At 60.8% G+C, this 19,706-nt stretch overlaps 1 protein-coding gene across 1 annotated transcript; it reads left to right on the forward strand.

Annotated features, from left to right (window-relative positions):
• The first annotated feature begins 58 nt into the window (after positions 1-58).
• On the forward strand, positions 59-18,861 carry GYS1 (glycogen synthase 1). Its single transcript, XM_050927690.1, has 17 exons — positions 59-164; positions 1,781-1,953; positions 3,523-3,704; positions 4,811-5,002; positions 5,366-5,551; positions 5,932-6,076; positions 6,461-6,578; positions 7,507-7,627; positions 7,918-8,024; positions 8,654-8,713; positions 8,962-9,040; positions 9,315-9,428; positions 9,511-9,637; positions 10,427-10,522; positions 13,507-13,670; positions 14,224-14,304; positions 16,486-18,861. The coding sequence occupies exons 2-17, from the start codon at positions 1,836-1,838 to the stop codon at positions 16,792-16,794; spliced, it is 2,199 nt and encodes a 732-aa protein (XP_050783647.1). The 5' UTR covers positions 59-164; positions 1,781-1,835; the 3' UTR covers positions 16,795-18,861.
• The last annotated feature ends 845 nt before the right edge of the window (positions 18,862-19,706 follow it).

Consider the following 19,706-nt stretch of genomic DNA (forward strand, 5'->3'; position numbering starts at 1 on the left):
GCCCGGGATCCTGCGAGCGCTCCACTCAGAGTCGCGGTAGAGCAGGGGGGCGGGGCGCCGTCGGGCCACACCCGCTGTGGGCGGGGCTCCGGTGCAGCAGATGGGGGAGGGGCGGGGTCAGTCTGAGACTGGCGCTGCGGTGGGGCTGGAGGCGCTACGGGGAGGTGAGTGGGGGGGGTGAGAGCGCCCTGGTGCCCCCCCCATCCAGCCCCCTCCTCTGGCCTCCTCCCTCTCCTCTTCCCCCCCATCCCCCTCCTCCAGCCCCCCGATCCCCCAACCCCTTCCCCCTGTACCCCTGCATCCCCCCAACATCCAGCCCCCATGTCCCCCCTTCTCCAGCCCCCTCCTCTTCCCCAGCCCCCCGATCCCCCAAACCCTTCCCCCGTACCCCCCGCATCCCCCCAACATCCAGCCCCCCATGTCCCCCTCCTCTAGCTCCTCCCCCTGTCTCCCCTTCTCCAGCCCCCTCCTCTTCCCCCAGCCCCCCGATCCCCCAACCCCTTCCCCCTGCATCCCCCCAACATCCAGCCCCCCATGTCCCCTTTCCTCTTCCCCCCAGCCCCCCGATCCCCCAACCCCTTCCTCCTTTACCCGCTGCATCCCCCCAGCATCCAACCCCCATGTCCCCCTCCTCCAGCCCCCTCCCCCTGTCTCCCCTTCTCCAGCCCCCTCCTCTTCCCCCCAGCCTCCCGATTCCCCAACCCCTTCCCCCTGCACCCCCTGCATCCCCCCAACATCCAGCCCCCCATGTCCCCCTCCTCTAGCTCCTTCCCCCATGTCTCCCCTTCTCCAGCACCCTCCTCTTCCCCCCATAATCCCCCCTCCTCCAGCCCCCTCCCTCTCCTCTTCCCCAGCCCCCCGACCCCCCAACCCCTTCCCCCTGCATCCCCCCAGCATCCAGCCTCCCATGTCCCCCCCTCCTCCAGCCCCTTCCCCAGCCCCCCGATCCCCCAACCTCTTCTCCCTGTACTCCCTGCATCCAGCCCCCCATGTCCCCTCTTTCCCCAGCCCCACGATCCCCCAACCCCATCCCCCTGTGCCCCCTGCCTCCACCTAGCATCCAGCCCCCCATGTCCCCCCTTCTCCAGCCCCTTCCCCAGCCCCCCTCCTCTTCCCCCAGCCCCCCGATCCCCCCAACCGCTTCTCCCTGTACTCCCTGCATCCAGCCCCCCATGTCCCCCCTTCTCCAGCCCCTTCCCCCGCCCCCTCACTGTCGTCTTCCCCCAGCCCCCCAGCCCCCAACCCCTTCCTCCTGCATCCCCCCAGCATCCAGCCCCCCCATGTCCCTCCTCCTCCAGCCCCTTCTCCCCATGATCCCCCCTTCTCCAGCCCCCTCCCTCTCCTCTTTCCCCAGCCTCCCCATTTCCCCCTCCAGACCCTTTTCCCCCATGTCCCCCAGCCCCCTCCCTCTCCCCCTAGCCCTCCATGATCCCCCTTCCCCCTGTACCCCCTGCATCCCTCCAGCATCCAGCCCCGCATGTCCCCCCTCCAGCCCCTTCCCTCCATTTCCCCCAACCCCCTCCCCATCCCCTAGCCCCCTCCCCCTCCTCTTCCCCCAGCCCCCCATGATCCCCCAACCTCTTCCCCCTTGTGCCCCCTGCATCCCCCCAGCCCCCACCTATCCCCAACCCCAGCTCCCCACCAGCCAATGCTCTGATTCCCCCCCTCCATGGGTCTGGGAGGTGGCGGTGCGGAGGGTGTCCCAGGGCTCTGACAGCCCACCCCCATGGGCCTACACTGTGGGGGTAGCAGGGCTGATCAGGTCTTTCTGTCTCCCCAGCCCACCACACAGACCCCCCCCTTTGGCGAAGCGCTGCCCCCCAGCCTCAGCCGCCATGCCCCTGGCCCGCAGCATCTCCGTCACCTCCCTGACGGGGCTGGAGGACTGGGAAAATGAGATCGACCTGGAGAATGCAGTCCTCTTCGAGGTGGCCTGGGAGGTGGCCAACAAAGGTGAGCCAGATGCCTGGGTTCTCTCCCGGGCTCCGGGAGGGGAGGGGGAGCTAGTGGTTAGAGCAGCGGAGGATGGGAACCTGGACACCTGGGCTCTCTCCCTGGCTCAAGGAGGGAAGAGAGGGCTAGTGGTTAGCGCAGTGGGGGATGGGAGCCTGGACACCTGGGTTCTCTCCCTGGCTTTAGGAGGAGAGGGGGGTCCAGTGGCTGGGAGCCCAGGAGGTTGCCTTGTGAGCTGCTGGGCCATGGCTCCTGTGGGGCAGAGCCCAGCCCCTTGGGGTGTAGGTGTCCCTGGCATCCTCCTATGGGGTGAGGAGCAGGAAATTCAAGCCTAGGGGAAGAGCGGGGGCAGGGGTCATGGGGGCCTGGCTCTGTGCCCCCCGGTGGAGCAGGGCCCAGTGGGAGGAAGGCCCCCCCATCCCCGCAGCCCTGCTGCCCCCTCGGCCGAGCCGCGTTCCCTCGTTACATCTAATGGGCCCATTGTGCTGGCTCTGTGCCATGGGGTCCCACTGGGGGCACGGGGCAGAGATGGACCAGCCCCAGGTTCCCCTGCAGCCCGGCGTCCCCCTGCCGGCGCTGGGGCATTGGGGCCAGTACTAATGGCCAGGGGGTGCTGGGCTGGTGGGTGGCAGGGCAGGGGCCCAGCAGGGGGTGCTCTCCCTGGCAGGCTGTGCTGGCCCCGGTAGGGTGCTGGGCTGGTGGCGAGGGTGGCAGTATCTCTGGGGTGTCCTGCCCTGGCTTTGAGCCTTCCGAGTTGAAGCTCCCTGCTGCTTGCTTCACTTCTTGTCCTAAACTGTTCTATGGCTGTTTAGCAGCCCCTCACCCCACCCCAGAGGGGTTGTGACTCCGCCCAGGCAAGGGGTCCCCCACACCCAGCTCATGCCCCATCCCAGAGGGGGCCACATCCCGGCAGTGGGCCAGGGGTCCCCATATACCCAGCCCCCTGTCCCACCCAGGGGGCCGTGTCCCAGCACTTGGGAGCACTGGCTGGAGCTGTCCTTGGCGCTGGGACCCCCCCCCCAAGCCTTGGCTGTAGGGAACAGGCGCAACCTTGTGATCCCCCCAATGCCTCCTGCCCCCCAGGTCCTCTTGCAGGGGCGGCTAGGGCCCAGGCCAGCGGGCGGAGACGCTAGTGCAGAGAAGGGGCCAGTCTGAGCTGGGGTGGGGTAACTGTGCTGTGGGGCAGCCCTGGGCAGGGGGCTCTGGGAGTTGGGGGGGAACCGGGCAAGGCTTGGGTGGGGGGGCTTAGACCAGGGGTGGAGCTAGAGTTGGGGAGGTGGGAGGGGTCTCCTGCTTTGGGGACTTGGGTGGCTGAGAGCCCTGCTTGGGCAAGTATGGGGCAAGGGAGGCAATGGGGGAGGGACCCCTGCTGCTGGGGGTCCCACAATGCATTGCATCCTGCTAGGCCTGCTGGGATAGGGCAAGGGAGTCCCTGGTGTGGGGGACAGGGTGTGTATCGAGGGGGGACCCGCATCCCTCAGATAAAGGGGCAGGATGTGTATGGGCCCCCTCCTCCAGGGGCAGGGGTGAGTGCATGCAGGGCTGTGTCTCTAACCGCCCCCCCCACAGTGGGGGGGATCTACACGGTGCTGCAGACCAAGGCGAAGATCACGTCAGACGAGTGGGGGGAGAATTACTTCCTGCTGGGGCCCTACCTGGAGCAGAACGTGCGCACCCAGGTGGAGCTGATCGACCCGCCCCACCCGGCCGTGCGGCGCACCATCGACTCCATGAACGCCAAGGGCTGCAAGGTGAGGGCCGGGCCGGGGCGCCAGTCGCTGCCAGCGAGGAGGACCCCCCCCAGCACCGTAGCCGGAGAAGTGACAGCTGGGGGGTGTTTGGGGGCTTCCTTGTGATTTGGGGTGGGGGCGGGGACTGATGTGACCCCTGCTGCTCCCCAGGGTCCAAGGGGGGCCCCACCACTTCCTCTACCTCTATGTTGGGGTCTCCCTCTTCCTGACCAGAACAATTCCTGCACCCCCCTCCCAGAGCCAGGAGAGAACCCAGGAGTCCTGGCTCCCACCTCCCCCGCTCTGACCACTAGACCCCACTCCCCTCCCAGAGCCGGGGAGAGAACCCAGGAGTCCTGGCTCCCAGCCCCCCAGCTCCGACCACTAGACCCCACTCCCCTCCCAGAGCCGGGGAGAGAACCCAGGAGTCCTGGCTCCCAGCCCCCCAGCTCTGACCACTAGATCCCACTCCCCTCCCAGAGCCGGGGAGAGAACCCGAGAGTTCTGCCCCCACTTAAGCAGGTTGAACAGAACCCCCCGCCCCTGGAAATCCTGTCACGCCCAGTCCCTGTTGTTTTGGGGTGTCTAATTCCCCCCACCCAGCAGGCACCTCTGGGATGCCCAGCCCCCCCGCTTCCCCCCTTGGCCGGGTCCCCAGAGGGGGGCTATCTTTAGTAGCCAGGCTCAGGTTACCCCCCAGGAAAGGTCACTCCCCCACACACACGTGATGTTTTTCCCTGGTGCTCAAAATATCTGCCCTAAAGTCCCCTCCTTAGGGTGGGGGGCCTGGGATCCTGAGTGGGTGGGGGGAGGGCAACATGGGGGACGGGGTCAGGAAGTGGCTACTGCCATGTGGCCCCAACCCCATTCTTGGGGGGAGTCTCCCGTACCCCCAAGGTGACAGTTGTGGGGGGTGATCCCTGCTGGGTATGGCGGCTCAGTGGGGGAAGGGGGGTTGGTCCGTGTGCCTGTGGTGGGGAGAGGCCCTGGGGCGGTTGGTTTGGGGGTTGGGGTTCTGCTGGGTGCTCGGTGTCAGGGGCCCAAGTGGGGGGCCCCTGGGTGTGGTTTGGGGGTCCTCTGGGTGTGGTGTGGAAGCCCCGGGGCTCCTCTCACCCCTGCCCCCCCAGGTGTACTTTGGGCGCTGGCTCATCGAGGGGGGGCCCTACGTGGTGCTGCTGGACGTGGGGGCCACGGCCTGGAGCCTGGACCGCTGGAAGACGGAGCTGTGGGACAGCTGCACCATCGGGGTGCCCTGGTACGACCGGGAGGCCAACGACGCCGTCCTCTTCGGCTTCCTCACCGCCTGGTTCCTCGGCGAGGTGCGGGGTGGGGTGGGGAGAGATGCTGCCCGAGAGCCCCCAGCTCTGCCCACAGAGCTCCCTACCCCAGCCTGCTGCTGTCCCCTGAGCGCCCCATTTCCTGGGGCGTTGCAAATAGAACCCAGGTGTCCTGGCTCCCAACCCCGCTCTGACCCACCAGACCCCACTCCCCTTTCAGAGCAAGGGAGAGAACCCAGGCGTCCTGTCTCCTAGCAGAGCGCCCCCTGCCCCAAGCCAGGGAGAGAACCCAGGCGTCCTGGCTTCCAGTCCCCTCTGACCCACCAGACCCCCCCTTCCCTCCCCTCCCAGCGCGGGGAGAGAACCCAGACGTCCTGACCGGGCTCTGTCTCTCTCTCTCCCCAGTTTGTGGCTCAGTGCGAGGAGAAGCCGTTTGTCATCGGCCATTTCCACGAGTGGCTGGCGGGCGTCGGGCTCATCCTGTGCCGGATCCGCAAGCTGCCGGTGGCCACCATCTTCACCACCCACGCCACGCTGCTGGGGCGCTACCTGTGCGCGGGCAGCGTCGACTTCTACAACAACCTGCATGCCGTGAGTCCCGGGGGGTGCTCCGGGGGTCATGGTCCCCTCGCAGAGCCGGAGAGAGAACCCAGAAGTCCTGGCTCCCAGTCCCCCCCTGCCCTAACCACTGCACCTCACTGCCCTTCCAGAGCCATGGAGAGAACCCAGGAGTCCTAACTCCCAGCTCTAACTGCTACACCCCACTGCCCTTCCAGAGCCATGGTGAGAACCCAGAAGTTCTGACTCACAGCTCCCCCCATCCCCAACCACTACATGCCACTCCCCTCCCAGAGCCGGGGAAAGAACGCAGGAGTCCTGGCTTCCCTTTGCCCCCTCTCCCCATGCTCTCCCCTCCTCTGGGGCGTTACCACTTTGTCCTGTCTCACTGCCCCCCTCCTCCCGGGCCCCAGTTTAACGTGGACAAGGAGGCCGGGGACCGGCAGATTTACCACCGGTACTGCATGGAGCGGGCCGCTGTTCACTGCACCCACGTCTTCACCACCGTGTCCCAGATCACGGCCGTGGAAGCTGAACACCTGCTCAAGAGAAAACCTGGTGAGGGGTTGGGGCCGCAGAGCCCTCTGGGGCAGGGCGCGGGGGCTGGATATGCAGGGACCCCTCGTCCAGCACTGGGATTCGCCCCTTCTGGGGTGGAGCGCAGGGCCCTCTGTGGGGCTGGGTATGCAGGGACCCCTTGTCCAGCACTGAGATTCGCCCCCTCTGGGGTGGAGCGCGGGGCCCTCTGTGGGGCTGGGTATGCAGGGACCCCTCGTCCAGCACTGGGATTCGCCCCCTCTGGGGTGGAGCGCGGGAGCTGTTGAGCAGCCACATAGAACAGCGTGGGGAAGAACAGGCAATCCCAGGCCTGGTTATTTCCCACTAATGGCTGCCCCGTGTCTGCTTTCCGGTGCCCCCCTTTTCCTGCCCACTGCCCCTCAGATCTGGTGACCCCCAACGGCCTGAATGTCAAGAAATTCTCTGCCATGCACGAGTTCCAGAACCTCCATGCCCAGAGCAAGGCCCACATCCAGGAGTTCGTCCGGGGGCATTTCTATGGGTGAGTCCCTGACACCCCAACTTCCCGGGCTTCTGGGGCGCCCCAGCCTGCTCGGTCCCATAGATGCAATCTTGGAACAGTATCCCCGTCGCCCCTGTGGTAGAACCCAGGCATCCTGGCTCCCAGCCCCCTCCCAGAGCTGGGGATAGAACCCAGGCATCCTGGCTCCCAGCCCCCCTCCCAGTGCTGGGGATAGAACCCAGGCATCCTGGCTCCCAGTCCCTCTCCCCCCCAACTCACGGGACTCTACTCCTACCCTCCTGGAATTCCCCTCAGCGCCCCCTTCTGGCTGCTGGTAATACTGCACCTGTTGTCTATTTACTACTCCCTTGAGGTGCTGTAGAGGATTAAGGGGGCATGTGAGATCAAATCCTGCCCCCCCTTCACCCCAGTGCTAGGTGCAGTATGGCAATTGGACTCCTCCTAGGTGGGGATCTGGCTCTGGGGTGAGGTGCAGGGGCTGGGTATACGGGGACCCCTCGCCTGGCGCTGGGATGCGTCTAGCTCTGGGGTGGGGCGTGGGAGCTGGATATATGGGGACCCCTCGCCTGGAGCTGGGATCTGGCTGGCTCTGGGCTGGGGTACAGGGGCTGAGTATATGGGGACCCCTTGCCTGGCTCTGAGATGTGGCTGAATCTTGGATGGGGGCACAGGGGCTGGGTGTATGGGGACCCCTCACCTGGGGCTGGGATGCAGCCCTTCTGGGGTGGGGCACAGGGGCTGGGCATACAGGGACCCCTCACCCGACGCTGGGATGCACTTGGCTCTGGGGTGGGGCGTGGGGATTGGGTATATGGGGACCCCTCGCCTGGCTCTGGGGTGGGGGCGCGGGGGCTGTGTATATGGGGACCCCTCGCCTGACGCTGGGATGCGGCTGGTTCTGGGGTGGGGTGCGGGGGCTGGACGTTCAGGGGTTTCTCTGCCCCAGGCACCTGGACTTTAATCTGGACAAGACCCTGTTCTTCTTCATCGCCGGGCGCTATGAATTCTCCAACAAGGGGGCCGACATCTTCCTGGAGGCACTGGCCCGGCTCAACTACCTGCTCCGAGTAATGGGGGTTCCTTGCCCGCTGGGGGGGAGGAGACGCTGGGGGTTCGGGTGAGAGGCCCCCCACTGCCTGCCATCTCAGGTGGGGCCTGCTCAGAAGGGGTCGGACAAACCCCTGGCGGCAGAGGGTAGATGGGGCCCGTAGCGGGTTTCCTAGCTGGGCAGGGGGAAGTGAGGGGGTGTCTCTGGGACGGGGCTGAGCTGCTCCTGGAGCCCCCATCCCTGCTGGGGAATGGCCCTGGGGGCCCGTCCCCCCACTCACCCCCTCTGCCCCCCCCCCCCGCCCCGCAGGTAAACGGCAGCCAGGTGACTGTGGTGACTTTCTTCATCATGCCGGCTCGGACCAATAACTTCAACGTGGAGAGCCTAAAGGGGCAGGCCGTGCGCAAGCAGCTCTGGTGAGCACCCCCAGGGCCCAGGAGTCCTGGCTCCCTCCCTGCCCTAGCCACCAGACCCCACTGCCCTCCCAGAGCCGGGGAGAGAACCCAGGTGTCCTGGCTCCCAGCCCCCACTGCCCTAGCCACCAGCCCCCACTCCACTTCCAGAGCCAGGGAGAGAACCCAGAAATCCCGGCTCCCAGCCTCCACTGCCCTCCCAGAGCCAGGGAGAGAACCCAGGAGTCCTGGCTCCCCCCCAACTCTAACCACCAGACCCCATTCCCCCCTGAGCTGGGGAGAGAACCCGGGCGTCTGGGCTCCCCCTCGCTCTAACCACCAGCACCTACTCCCCCCTACTCCCCTCCCAGAGCCAGGGAGAGAACCCAGGAGTCCTGGCTTCCATCCCCCCTGCTCTAACCACCAGCCCCTACTCCCCTCCCAGAGCCAGGGAGAGAACCCAGGAGTCCTGGCTTCCAGCCCCCCTGCTCTAACCACCAGACCCCACTCCCCTTCCAGAGCCAGGGAGAGAACCCAGGAGTCCTGGCTTCCAGCCCCCCTGCTCTGACCACCAGACCCCATTCTCTTCCCCCTGAGCTGGGGAGAGAACCCAGGCGTCCGGGCTCTCAGGATCTCTCTCTCCCCCCCCACAGGGACACAGCCAATGCCGTGAAGGAAAAGTTTGGGAAGAAGCTGTATGAGTCGCTGCTGGTGTAAGTCCCGCCCCCGGCTCCCCCAAGCTTAGCGGCCCAGAGGGCAGCAGTGAGGTGCGGGGGGGCTGTGCCGGCCTTTCCGCTTCCCTGTAGGCAGGGCGGGAGCTGGTGGGAGGGGGAGGCAGGTGGGATATATGGGGCAGGGGGCTATGGGGCAAGGAGCTGTGGGGTGCAGGGAATGGGAGTTGGGGGGCGTCCAGTCCTGGGCTCTGCCCCCCACCACACTAACACCCCCCCCGTCCCCCTAGCGGGAATCTCCCTGACATGAACAAGATGCTGGACAAGGAGGATTTCACCATGATGAAGAGAGCCATATTCGCCACCCAGGTACCCGGACGCCTGGGTTCTCTCCCGGGGCGAGGAGAGTGAGGTCTAGTGGTTAGAGCGGGATGGGTGTTGGGAGCCAGGACTCCTGGGTTCTGTCCCCAGCTCGGGGAAGGGAGGGGCTGGGAGCCAGAACTCCTGCCTCCAATCCTGGCTCTGGGAGGGGAGTGGGGTCTCATGGGATCGAGCTGTGGGGGCTGGCAGCCCGGACGCCTGGGTCCAGTCCTGCGACGGCCAAGCCTCTCCAGGCTGACAGGTGTCTGTCCATCCGTGCTAGCGTCACTCCTTCCCGCCCGTCTGCACCCACAACATGCTGGACGACTCTACAGACCCCGTCCTCAACACCATCCGGCGTCTCGGGCTGTTTAACAGCAGTGCCGACCGCGTCAAGGTGAGCCGAGGAGCAGCCCCGCGGGGGAGGGACAAGGGGGGTGCTGCCTTGCTGGGGATAACACCCCCCCCTCTGCCCCCAGGTCATCTTCCACCCCGAGTTCCTGTCCTCCACAAGCCCCCTGCTGCCCGTGGACTACGAAGAGTTCGTCCGAGGCTGCCACCTAGGGGTCTTCCCCTCCTACTACGAGCCGTGGGGCTACACGCCAGGCAAGGAACTGGGGCGCTCAGCGCTTGGGTTCCCCCCCACGGCAGGGCGGAGAGTGGGGAGGGCTGGCAGCCAGGGCTCCTGGGTTCTGTCCGTGGCTCTGGGAGGGGAGTGATGTCTAGTGGTTAGAGGAGGGGGGTGGGGAGCCAGGGCTCCTGGGTTCTATGCCCGAGCTCTGGGAGGGGAGTGATGTCTTGTGGTTAGACGGCAGCGGGGGGGAGCCAGGGCTCCTGGGTTCTGTCCCCAGGTCTGGGAGGAGAGTGGGGTCTAGTGGTTAGACCGGGGGGAGCCAGGACTTCTGGGTTCTATTCCCCAGCTCTGGGAGGGGAGTGGGCTCTAGTGGTTAGAGCGGGGGGGGGCAGGGCTGGGAGCCAGGACTCCTGGGTTCTATTCCCCAGCTCTGGGAGGAGAGTGAGGTCTAGTGGTTAGACGGGGGTGGGAGGAGCCAGGACTCCTGGGTTCTATTCCCCAGCTCTGGGAGGGGAGTGATGTCTTGTAGTTAGAGCGAGGGGGCTGGGAGCTAGGGCTCCTGGGTTCTATCCCCAGCTCTGGATGAGGGGTTCCTGTATAACCAGCCCCCACCCCAGAGGGGCCGTGTCCCAGCACCGGGCGAGGGGGGCCCCGTATACCCAGCCCCTGCACGCCAGCTGGTGGGTGTCCCTGGGCCATCACACTCTGTGGTTCTGGACGTGGGTTGGTCAGAAGGGGGCTACAAGGGCGGAGGAAGGGGGTATATGCCCCCGCTCCCCTCCCCCATGACCCCCGGTCTAACCTCCCTCTCCCCCCGCCAGCTGAATGCACTGTCATGGGGATTCCCAGCATCTCTACCAACCTCTCCGGATTCGGTTGCTTCATGGAAGAGCATATAGCCGACCCGTCGGCCTACGGTGAGTCCCGGGCCCCCCTACCCCACCACCTGGAGGAATTGTTCCCTGGCCAGTTCCCCTGCCTGGGCAAAACGGACGCCTCATTTCCTGGCTGAATGCGTCCAGCATCCACGCCCGGCCCTGGGAGGGCATGAGCCCTGCCTCTGCTCGACGGACGCGCCCGGGATCTGTTCCCCACGGATGTCCCTCCCCACACACACACACACCCCCCCCAGCCCTTCTCTCTGCTCAGCTAAACGGCCAGAGCTCCTGGGGGTCTCTCACTCGCAGGCAGGTTTTCCAGCCCTCACGTTCTTCTCCGGCCCCTCTGCAATTTACCACCATTGTCCTTGAGATGTGGACACCAGAGCTGGGTGCAGGATCCCAGCTGCCCTAGGGCCAGCTCCCCGTTCACACAGCCCAGGGGGGTGCCGTTGATTGCCCGCCACACTGCCCCCTAGGAGAGAGGCCCCCCCAGCCTGTACATGCTGCCCGCGTTTCTGGTCCGAGACGGAGCTATATTAACACACAGCGTTTGCTTGGGCCCGGCTTACGCAGCGAGCTGGTCGCCTTGTATCACTGACTCATTCTCTGCGTTGGCTCCCATGCCCTGCCCCCCAGCGTGTGGGTCGTCTACAAGGATTTCATGTTTTCCTTCAGGTCACTGATAAAAACGTTCAGTGGCGAGGGGCCTTGTGAGACCCCACTAGAAACCCGCCCACTTCCATGGCGGTGCCCCTACTGACAATCCCCCTGCTAGATCTATCAGCTAGCCAGTTTGTAATCCATTTAACGTGGGCCATGTTACTGTGTTATCTTCTCATGTCTTGATCTTAATGTTGTGTAGCACCACACAAGTCTGAATAAGTCACATCAGCCCCATTACCTGTGTCTTTCAGATTTCTAATTTCACCAGAAAAGATGTGACAGTAGTTGGATGGGATCTATTTTCCATAGACCCATATTGATTTGATTTAATTACATTGTTCCCCTTCAATTCTTTAAGTCCCACATTACCCACTTGATCATCTTGCCTGGGATCGATATCCGATTGACAGGCCTATAATTACCCATGTCACAGATTAGCTTTCTTCCAATCTTTTGAAAGTTCCCCAGGGTTTCCAGATTTATTGAAGATCAATGGTCCAGCGAGCTCCTCAGCCAGCTCTTTTAAAACTCTTGGTTGCAAGTTTTTGGGACATGCTGATTTTAAAATGTCTAGCTTCAGCTGCTGCTGTTTAACCTCCTCCAGAGATCCTGCTGGAATGGACAGTGTTTCATCATCATATGATCTGACTACGTGATCTGGCTTTTCCTCAAATACAGAATGCAAATGTTTACTGAACGCTTCTGCTTTTCTGCATTGTTGTTCACAATTCTATCCTGTCCATCTAGTAAGGACCAACTCCACTCATAGAAGATCAGGCTTGGAAGGGACCTCAGGAGGTATCTAGTCCAACCCCCTGCTCAAAGCAGGACGAACCCCAACTAAAGCATCCCAGCCAGGGCGTTGTCAAGCCGGGCCTTAAAAACCTCTAAGGATGGAAATTCCACCACCTCCCTAGGGAACCCATTCCAGTGCGTCACCACCCTCCTAGTGAAATAGTGTTTCCTAAGATCCAACCTAGACCTCCCCACTGCAACCTGAGACCATTGCTCCTTGTTCTGTCATCTGCCACCACTGAGAACAGCCGAGCTCCAGCCTCTTTGGCACCCCCTTCAGGTAGTTGAAGGCTGCTATCAAATCCCCCCCCGCCCCCTACTCTTCTCTTCTGCAGACTAAACAATCCCAGTTCCCTCAGTCTCTTCTCATAAGTCGTGTGCTCCAGCCCCTAATCATTTTCATTGCCCTCCACTGGACTCTCCAATTTGTCCACATCCTTCTTGTAGTGTGGGCCCAAAACTGGACGCCGTACTCCAGGTATGGCCTCACCAGTGCCGAATAGAGGGGAATAATCGCTTTCATCGATCGTCTGGCAAGGCTCCTACTAATACAGCCCAATATGCCATTGGCCCTCTTGGCAACAAGGGCAACCTGCGGACTCATATCCAGCTTCTCCTCCATGGTAACCCCCAGGTCCTTTTCTGCAGCACTGTTGCCCAGCCATTCGGTCCCTAGTCTGTAGCAGTGCCTGGGATTCTTCCATCCTAAGTGCAGGACTCTGCATTGTCCTTGTTGAACCTCATTAGGTTTCTTTTGGCTCAATCCTTCAATTTGTCTAGGTCCCTCTGTATCCTGTCCCCACCCTCCAGCGTATCTACCGCTCCTCCCAGTTTAGTGTCATCGGCAAACTTGCCGAGGGTGCAGCCTACGCCATCCTCCAGATCATTAATGAAGATGTTGAGCAAAACCGGCCCCAGGACCGACCCCTGGGACACTCTGCTTGATATCGGCTGCCAACTAGACATCGAGCCGTTGATCACTACCCGTTGAACCCAACAATCTAGCCAGCTTTCTATCCATCTTGTAGTTCATTCATCCAGCCCATACTTCTTTAACTTGCTGGCAAGAATACTGTGGGAGATGGTATCAAAAGCTTTGCTAAAGTCAAGATATAGGATTTATTTTGTTCCTAATACACTAAAAAATAAACCAACTCTACTTATTGTCCTTAACTCTGCTGGTCATAGATTTCGCCTTGTGTCCTTTACCTTCCCTTATCAATTTTCTGCAATTCCCTGTTTTTTGATTGAAATGCTTTATTATCACCTTCTCCTTGATTCCACTTGTTGTATAGTTCCTGTCAATTCCCCCATAAGCCTGGTTGGTTTTTTAACCTACCTTCATGATTGTGGCTTTTCAGGCCTCTAACAGAACATCCTTGGGACTGTTCCCAATGATCGTTCACATTTTTGTCTTTAAATTCTTTCTCCCAGCTGACTTAGCTCAGAAATGGGTCGAGATTTAACATTAGAGGCCAGGTTCTGCCCCAGCTCTGGGAGAGGACAGGGGGCTGGGAGCCAGGACTCCTGGGTTCTCACTCCCTCCCCTGTCCCTCCCCTAGGGATCTACATCCTAGACCGACGGTTCCGGGCGCTGGATGATTCGTGCACCCAGCTGACGTCCTTCCTGTACAGCTTCTGTCAGCAGAGCCGGCGCCAGCGTATCATCCAGCGCAACCGGACTGAGCGGCTCTCCGACCTGCTGGACTGGAAGTACCTGGGCCGGGTGAGTAGGAGAGGGGCTGAGGGAGTGGGAAATCCCTGGGCCAGGCCATGTGGGGGAATTGCTGGCTGGGGGCCAGGGGGGAAGAATGGCTCCTGGGGTGGTGGTGTCACAGAGTCCCCGGGCAACACTCTGGAACTGCTCACTACGAAGCCAGGCAGGACTCTGGTGAAGTCTCCTCTCTGTTGCCAGGAGACAGAGTGTCGGTCATTTATGTGCACTGGCCCTTTGCTCTGTAACAATCACACCCCCTTATCCCACCACCTAGAGACTTAAGAAATGCATAGGGGAAACTGAGGCACCCCTACAGTATCCAGGGGAAACATTAAGAACAGTCCCACTTCATCACAGGTGGAGCTTCCCCCCCCTCCACCGCCCCTCCAGCCTCCATGGGAACCGACCCTTTGGGGAGAACCTGCTGCTGTTGGAGGCTGACACGGAGGGTGGCTGGGGGCAGGGAGAACGGGGGAGCTGTGGGGATGGCGGAAGGGAGCGGAGTAGGAGGAGGTCCTGGCCCAGCTCCCCATAATTCCCCTTGTCTTCTCCCCCACCCCAGTATTACATGTCTGCCCGACACATGGCGCTCGCCAAGGCCTTCCCCGACAACTTCACCTACGAGCCCCCAGAGGAGACAGCGGTGAGTGCGAGAACGCCAAGGGGCCCTGTATACTCAGCCCCTGCAGTCTCTCCCAAGGGGCCCCACATGCCTAGCCCCCACTCTACTCCCAAGGCACCCCCTGCAGCTCCCCTCGAGAGGCCCCCATGCCCCTTCCCGAGGACCCCTATATACCCCGCCCCCACCCCACCCCAGAGGGTATTGTGTTTTGCGCTGGGTGAGGGGTCCCTGTGTCCCTAGCCCCTGCATTTGGCCCTCCCACCCCCCGAGGGATCCGTGTGTACCCAGCTCCTGTTTCTCCTCACCTCGCCCCAAGGGGTCTCTGCATCCTCTCCCCCAGGGGTTCCTGTGTATCCAGCCCCTGTGTGCGCCCCCCGCCCTGAGGGGTACCTGCGTGCCCCTTGTGATCACAGAGACCCCCTTGGGACTGCCACTTGACATGCTGAAACTACCTCTGAGCCCATTTTCCCTGCCAGCTTGGGACTTCAGAACCCTGCCTTATTGAGCCAGACACGCTGGCCTGCTGCAACCCAGGGTCTGAACCACATTCCCAGAGCTGCAGACTGAACCGAAAACAGCTTAGCAGGTTACCAGTCTCCAGCACCCAGACACCCAGCTCCCAATGGGATCCAAACCCCAAATAAATCCGTTTTACCCCGTATAAAGCTTATGCAGGGTAAACTCATAAATTGTCCACCCTCTGTAACACTGATAGAGAGATGCACAGCTGCTTGCTCCACCAGGTATTAATCCCTTACTCTGGGTCAATTAGTAAACAAAAGTGATTTTATTAAGTATAAAAATTAGGATTGAAGTGGTTCCAAGTAAGAACAGCCAGAACACAGTAAGTCACCAAGAAAAAATAAAACAAAACACGCGAGTCTAAGCCTAATACATTAAGAAACTGAATACAGGTAAATCTCGCCCTCAGGGATGTTCCAATTAGCTTCTTTCACAGCCTAGACTCCCTCCTAATCTGGGCCCATCCTTGCCTCGGTGCAGCCCTTGTTCCAGCTCAGGTGGTAACTAGGGGATTTCCAGGGCTGCCCTGCAGGTAAACAGCCATTCACAGGTCATTGAATCTGAAGCCCCCTTAACGGCTTCCTCTTAATATATTGACAGCCGTGATACAAGTTTCTATCATCTTCTCCCAATTCCAAACGTAGAAACAACACGTGCAAACAAATAGGATGAACACACGCAGTAGATCATAAACCTTTGTAATAAGCAGCCAAGAGGCCTGTGGCACCTTACAGCAGTGGTCCCCAACCTTTTCGTCTGGTGGGTGTCGAAGGACCAGGGCGGCGGTTGAGCATCCGCCGAAATGCTGCTGAGTTTCTGCGGCATTTCGGCGGCGACGCCTCTCGATGATGTCGCTTGTCGGCGGCAAGTGGCGTCGAGAGGCATCACCACTGAAATGCCGCAGAAATTCGGTGGCATTTTGGCAGATGCTCGACCGCTGGCCAGGTTGCAGGCACATTTAAATGCGGGCACCGTGTTGGGGACCCCTGCCTTATAGACTAATGGACGTATTGGAGCATGAGCTTACATGGGTGAATACATGCGTCTGACGAAGTGGGGATTCACCCACGAAAGCTTATGCGCCAGCACATCCGTTAGTCTATAACGGGTCGGCAACCTTTCAGAAGCGCTGTGCCAAGTCGTCATTGATTCGCTCTGATTTAAGGGTTCGCGTGCCAGTCATACATGTTAATGTTTCTAGAAGTTCTCTTTCTAGAAGTCTGTAATATAGAACTAAACTATTATTGTGTGGAAAGTAAATCAGGTTTTTAAAATGTTTAAGAAGTTTCATTTAAAATTAAATTTAAAATGCAGAGCCCCCCCGGAGCGGTGCAGTGCGAGTGCCACTGAAAATCAGCTCGTGCGCCAAAGGGTGCCTACCCCTGCTTGATAAGGTGCCACAGGACTCCTGGTCACTTTTTACAGATCCAGACTCACACGGCTTCCCCTCTGATACTGGACAACCTTTGTAATGGTGCCTTCCAAGAGACCTTTTGCATGAAGTATATTCCAGTTACATCATATTCACACACATTTGCAAAGGATATGCAGTGCTACATCACCCCCCACAACCCCCGCGGGGAGCTGCGTCTCAGCGCCGGGCGAGGGGGTCTCCGTCCACCTGTGCGGCCATGTCTGGGTGCTGGCACTACCAGGCACGTGTCTCTCTCCCCCACACAGGCTCAAGGATTCCGCTACCCCCGCCCGGCTTCTGTGCCCCCTTCGCCCTCCATCTCGCGCCACTCCAGCCCCCACCACAGCGAGACGGAGGAGGACGACGAGCGGTACGACGAGGAGGAGGAGGCGGAGAAGGATCGGCGCAACATCAAGCCCCCGGCCATGACGGGCCCCGTCCCCGAGTGGCGCAAGCCACCGAAGAAGGGCTCCAGCGAGGCCAGCACCTCCTCCAACGCCTCCACGCCCACTATGCCCTCCAGCCCCAGCGACCCCAGCAGCCCCAGCAGCTCCATCATCGAGGAGAGGAACTAGGGGAGGGGGTTCTAGACTGGTCTAGAACTAGGGAGCCCCCCCGCCTCAGGCACAACAGTTATAAGCAACCCCCGTGCTGTCCCCGTCCTCTGCTTCTGGCTCTCCCTCTCAAGAACCCACCCTTCCCTTTTGCTGGGTTCTAGATTGCTGGTGCTAGGTTCTAGATCATTCAAAACCGGGTCTCCCCTCCTGCCCCCCAGTGAGATGGGTATGAACACCCCTTCTCACTCCCTGTCCTCTGCTTCTGGCTCTCCCTCTCACGAACCCACCCTTCCCTTTTGCTGGGTTCTAGATGGCTTATGCTAGGTTCTAGGTCATTCAAAAGCAGGGGTGACCCCTCCATGTGAGATGAATATCTCCTTCCTGCCCTTTGCTTCTGGATCTCCTTCGGGACCCCCAAAGTGATGGGGGTTTTCTGTGTTCAGTGGCATGGGGGTTCTAGAGTCCAGTCTCCAAGGTGCTCCAGGACCCTGTGCACTATAGGCTCTGGCCTGCCCCTCCAAACTGCCTAGAATGACCCCCATGTTGTCTACAACACTCCGGATCATACTAGTGTTTTGCAGCTGCCAATGTTCAGTAGAGATGGGGGGGCTCTCAAATGGTTTGGGCTAGGAGCGAGGTCAGCGGTGGTCTAGAGAGAGGCCTGGTCTGGAACAGGGCCTGGCTTCAAGGTGTGGGGTTGGGCTGGATCATTCAATAATGCTTCTCACTCAAGGATGCAGGGCAGCCCTGGGTTATCATGTTTGGGGAGCTAGATTGTTCTAGAATTATATGTATTAAAATGGGTCTTGGGGACATAGGGTACCCATACATGATTCTGGAATGCAGCATCGGGTGATGCTGGGGGTTCTGGAGCAGTCGAGCATGGGGTCTGCTACAGATTTTGATTGGATTGTTCTGGAGTAATGTGACATAGCAGGGTGCTGGAGCTGTTTAGAAGGAGGAGCAGTCTAGACTGACCCTGCTACCGAGGGTGGTGAAGTCTGAAGCGTTCTGGATCCCTCTAGGACTCAGTGCAATGAAAGGGGTGGGGCTACATGTAGAAGTCCACATTGTCATGGTCTAGACCAGTCCAGAACATTGCACGGTCAAGAGATGTTGAAGGATGTTGGGTGTTCTGGAGGGGACGTCTCAAATGGCATCTCTGAGAAGGGGGAAGCACTGGCGGGCACTGTGACTGAAAGGAGATGGGTCGGTTCCTGACTTCTGGAATGCAGCTCTACCTAGATCTGCAGCACTCCTGTGGTCGAGCATCACCTTGGAAAGAGGTGGTCTAGATCACATTGTAGATCATTCTAGAGCATTGCGTGTAGGATGGAATGATGCTGCCGGGGGCAGGGTTCTAGATCATTCTAGTAGTGTCGGGACATATGCTAAAGACCCAAGTTGCCTGGCACCTGTTCTAGGTTGTTTGAACTCACTAGACACCAGCGTGGCTGAACTGGAACGAGTTGCAGGGTTTTGATCGTTCTTGGCTTGGGATTTGGTCACTGGGTTCTAGATCACCCTGTGCTCAGGCTGAGGGGGCTGCTCTAGAACATGGCCGACAACGGGGCTGCAGGAAGGCTCCAGGATTCTGCATGCAGGTGCAGTCTGGTCACACCTCTACCCCGTCCCAGACCTTCAATAACAGACCAGTCAAGAACCCAGATGCTTGATATCTAGAACCCTGCTCCTGGCTGGCCCCATCTGCTGGGGAGCGGTGGGGAAGGGTCACAAAGCTGGACCTGCTGCTGAGATGCAGCCACCTTTGGGGGAGGGGAAGGTGTCTAGACAGGGCTCCCCTTGCCTGCCAGTTTCCCAGCAACCCCAAGCCAAGAAAAATCATGTTTCAAAGCTGTTTGGGCTGCCATCCCATGCCTAGGCCCCCCGCTCTGTGCCTGGGCTGGGTGCTGCACCCACCGGTGCCATGGGACCTCTGTGGGGTGAGCCCCCCCCCCCCAGCCCAGGCTCATGTTTTTTATTTATGGCTGTTGCAAATGTTGTCGCTTGGTTTCATTTTTGTCTCTCCCGGGCCACAGGGAGCTGAGCCGGGCCGGGCCTAAGAATAAACGTGAGCTAAACTCAGTGTCGGCACTGTGTGTCCTGTGGGGAGCATCCCTCAGCCTGCTCGGGCTATGCAGCCGCTTCTGGGGTGGGGCGTGGGGGCTGGCTGTGGGGTAGGGTGGGGGTGGATATATGGGGACTCCTCACCCAGTGCTGGGATGCGGGGCTCTGGGGTGGGGCATGAGGGCTGGGTATAGGACTCCTCACCGAATGCTAGGATGGGGCTGGCTATGGAGTGGGGTGGAGCCTGGGTATACGGAGACCCCTCCCCCAGTGCTGGGATGCAGCAGGCTCTGGGGTGGGCCATGGGGTCATGTTTATATGGGGATCCCTCACCAACTGCTGGGAGGTGGCCCATCTGAGTTGGGGCACAGATGCTAGTTATATGGGGATCCCGCACCTGGTGCTGGGATGCAGCCCCACTGGGGTGGGATTCCAGCCTTTTGTGGGATTCAGGCTGGGGGTCAGACTGTGGGGAGCACCACTGGTGCAACAGGGTGCTCGGTCCCTCCCAGCCAAGCACCTGAGTGCCCCCCTTCTAGTGCTGCTGGGATGCTGCTCATAGGGTAGGGGGAGCAGAGGCAGGGACCCCCAGGACTCCACGCCAGTACAAGGGGGCAGGGACAGCAGCTGCCCCACCCAGGCATTAATGCCATTAGACACCCCATTAACCAGCTAGGGAATGCCAAGCTGGGGGGGCACTGATGATGGGAGGGGGATGTACCCCCCCCTTGGCAGGGCTTACAGTGATGGTGAAGGGGATGGGGAGCCAGGAGTCCTGGGTTCTGTCATGGGCCTTGTGAGGGGAGGGGTTGGAGCTGGGAGCCAGGAGTCCTGGGTTCTGTCATCGACTTTGCGAGAGGAGG

The sequence above is a fragment of the Gopherus flavomarginatus genome, chromosome 18 (genome assembly GCF_025201925.1).
Source record: "Gopherus flavomarginatus isolate rGopFla2 chromosome 18, rGopFla2.mat.asm, whole genome shotgun sequence".
NCBI classification, from domain to species: Eukaryota; Metazoa; Chordata; order Testudines; family Testudinidae; genus Gopherus; species Gopherus flavomarginatus.

Coding starts and splice junctions, on each gene's coding strand:
- GYS1 (XM_050927690.1), top strand. CDS start 1,836: ATGCCCCTGGCCCGCAGCATCTCCGTCACCTCCCTGACGGGGCTGGAG. Junction 3,705..4,810: donor TGAACGCCAAGGGCTGCAAG/GTGAGGGCCGGG, acceptor CTGCCCCCCCAG/GTGTACTTTGGGCGCTGGCT. Junction 7,628..7,917: donor GGCTCAACTACCTGCTCCGA/GTAATGGGGGTT, acceptor CCCGCCCCGCAG/GTAAACGGCAGCCAGGTGAC.